This window comes from Bison bison, unplaced genomic scaffold (assembly GCF_000754665.1).
Source record: "Bison bison bison isolate TAMUID 2011002044 unplaced genomic scaffold, Bison_UMD1.0 scf7180017864492, whole genome shotgun sequence".
Lineage (NCBI taxonomy): Eukaryota > Metazoa > Chordata > Mammalia > Artiodactyla > Bovidae > Bison > Bison bison.
The window spans coordinates 4,957,045-4,958,271 of NW_011495051.1; the positions used below are offsets into that span (position 1 = coordinate 4,957,045).

The following is a 1,227-nucleotide window of genomic DNA, read 5'->3' on the forward strand; positions in this document are numbered from 1 at the left end:
GGGGTCAAGTGTCATGCTGGAAAAACCAGGCCTTTGCTTTGCACTTCCACCACCCTCCCCACTAATCCCTCCCCAGCCCTGGGCTATGCCTCAGTTTCCCTGTTCCCCACCCCTGGAAGCTTCCAGACTTGACCTGAGCGCTCTGGGCAGGCCATCCACGGCTTCCGAGAGACAGAGAAGTCGCGCTGGTCAGAGGCAAGCCGGGCCATCCTGCGGCGTGTGCAGGCAGCCGCCTTTGGACCTGGCCAGACCCTCCTCTCCTCAGTGCATGTGCTGGACCTAGAACCTCAGGGCTACATCAAGCCACACGTGGACAGCATCAAGGTGGGCAGAGAGCAGTGGCTTGGAGCTCCCAGCTGGGGGCGAGCTGGTCAGGCCAAAACCCACCCTCTGCCATGTCCCCTCTTCCAGTTCTGTGGATCCACCATTGCCGGCCTGTCCCTGTTGTCTCCTAGCGTCATGCGACTAGTGCACACCCAGGAGCCGGGGGAGTGGCTGGAACTCTTGCTGGAGCCGGGCTCCCTCTACATCCTTAGGTATGGGCAGCCAAGGAGCCCACACTGCACCAGTAACTCACAAGACACCCACTGAACATTTGGAACACCTTCTGTCATTCAGCCCTGACAGCAGACTCTACCCCTAGGGCTGGTCTGCCTGGAACCAGGGCTACCCTCACCAGCCACATCCTCTGTTTTCTCCTGCAGGGGCTCGGCTCGTTATGACTTCTCCCACGAGATCCTTCGGGATGAAGAGTCCTTTTTTGGGGAGCGTCGGATTCCCCGGGGCCGTCGCATCTCGGTGATTTGCCGCTCCCTCCCTGAGGGGATGGGGCCAGGGGAGCCTGGGCAGCTGCCCCCAGCCTGCTGAGCTCCTGGACCATTACCCCAAGCTGTTCAGGACACCATGTTTGTGAATAAAGTTGTGAATAATGTTGGAGAGTGGACAAGCTGGCCTCCTGTTGCCAGCTGTTTGCAGGAAGGCCAGGATCTGCTTGGGAAGCGCAGGACCACACCTGTCTCCCCCCTCCTCCCCCTCCCCAGACCAGGAGCATTCCCAGCTGAACACACAGTCACAGGCTAGAGGAGCAGTTTCCTTTATTGAGCCCCTTGCTGGTGGCCCCAGCCCACCTTCCCCTCTCTTCGTCTCGGCCTCTGGGCCTCCAGTAAATAAGTCAGCTGAGCTCCTCCAGCTGTTGCAGGGCCCTGGGCTGGCCATCTTTAGCCACTG

The 1,227-nt window shown here is 60.1% G+C and overlaps 2 protein-coding genes across 2 annotated transcripts in view; one reads left to right on the forward strand and one right to left on the reverse strand.

The window, feature by feature from the left end:
* The window catches only part of ALKBH7 (alkB, alkylation repair homolog 7 (E. coli)), a 1,769-nt gene extending 835 nt beyond the window's left edge, over positions 1–934 (forward strand). The window contains exons 2-4 of the mRNA XM_010828224.1: positions 151–324; positions 412–536; positions 705–934. Coding sequence (XP_010826526.1) covers positions 151–324; positions 412–536; positions 705–867 — 462 coding nt within the window. The 3' untranslated portion in view covers positions 868–934. The remainder of the gene's footprint in view (positions 1–150; positions 325–411; positions 537–704) is intronic.
* A 237-nt stretch (positions 935–1,171) lies between these two features.
* PSPN (persephin) overlaps positions 1,172–1,227 on the reverse strand; it is a 1,632-nt gene continuing 1,576 nt past the window's right edge. The window contains exon 2 of the mRNA XM_010828465.1: positions 1,172–1,224. Coding sequence (XP_010826767.1) covers positions 1,172–1,224 — 53 coding nt within the window. The remainder of the gene's footprint in view (positions 1,225–1,227) is intronic.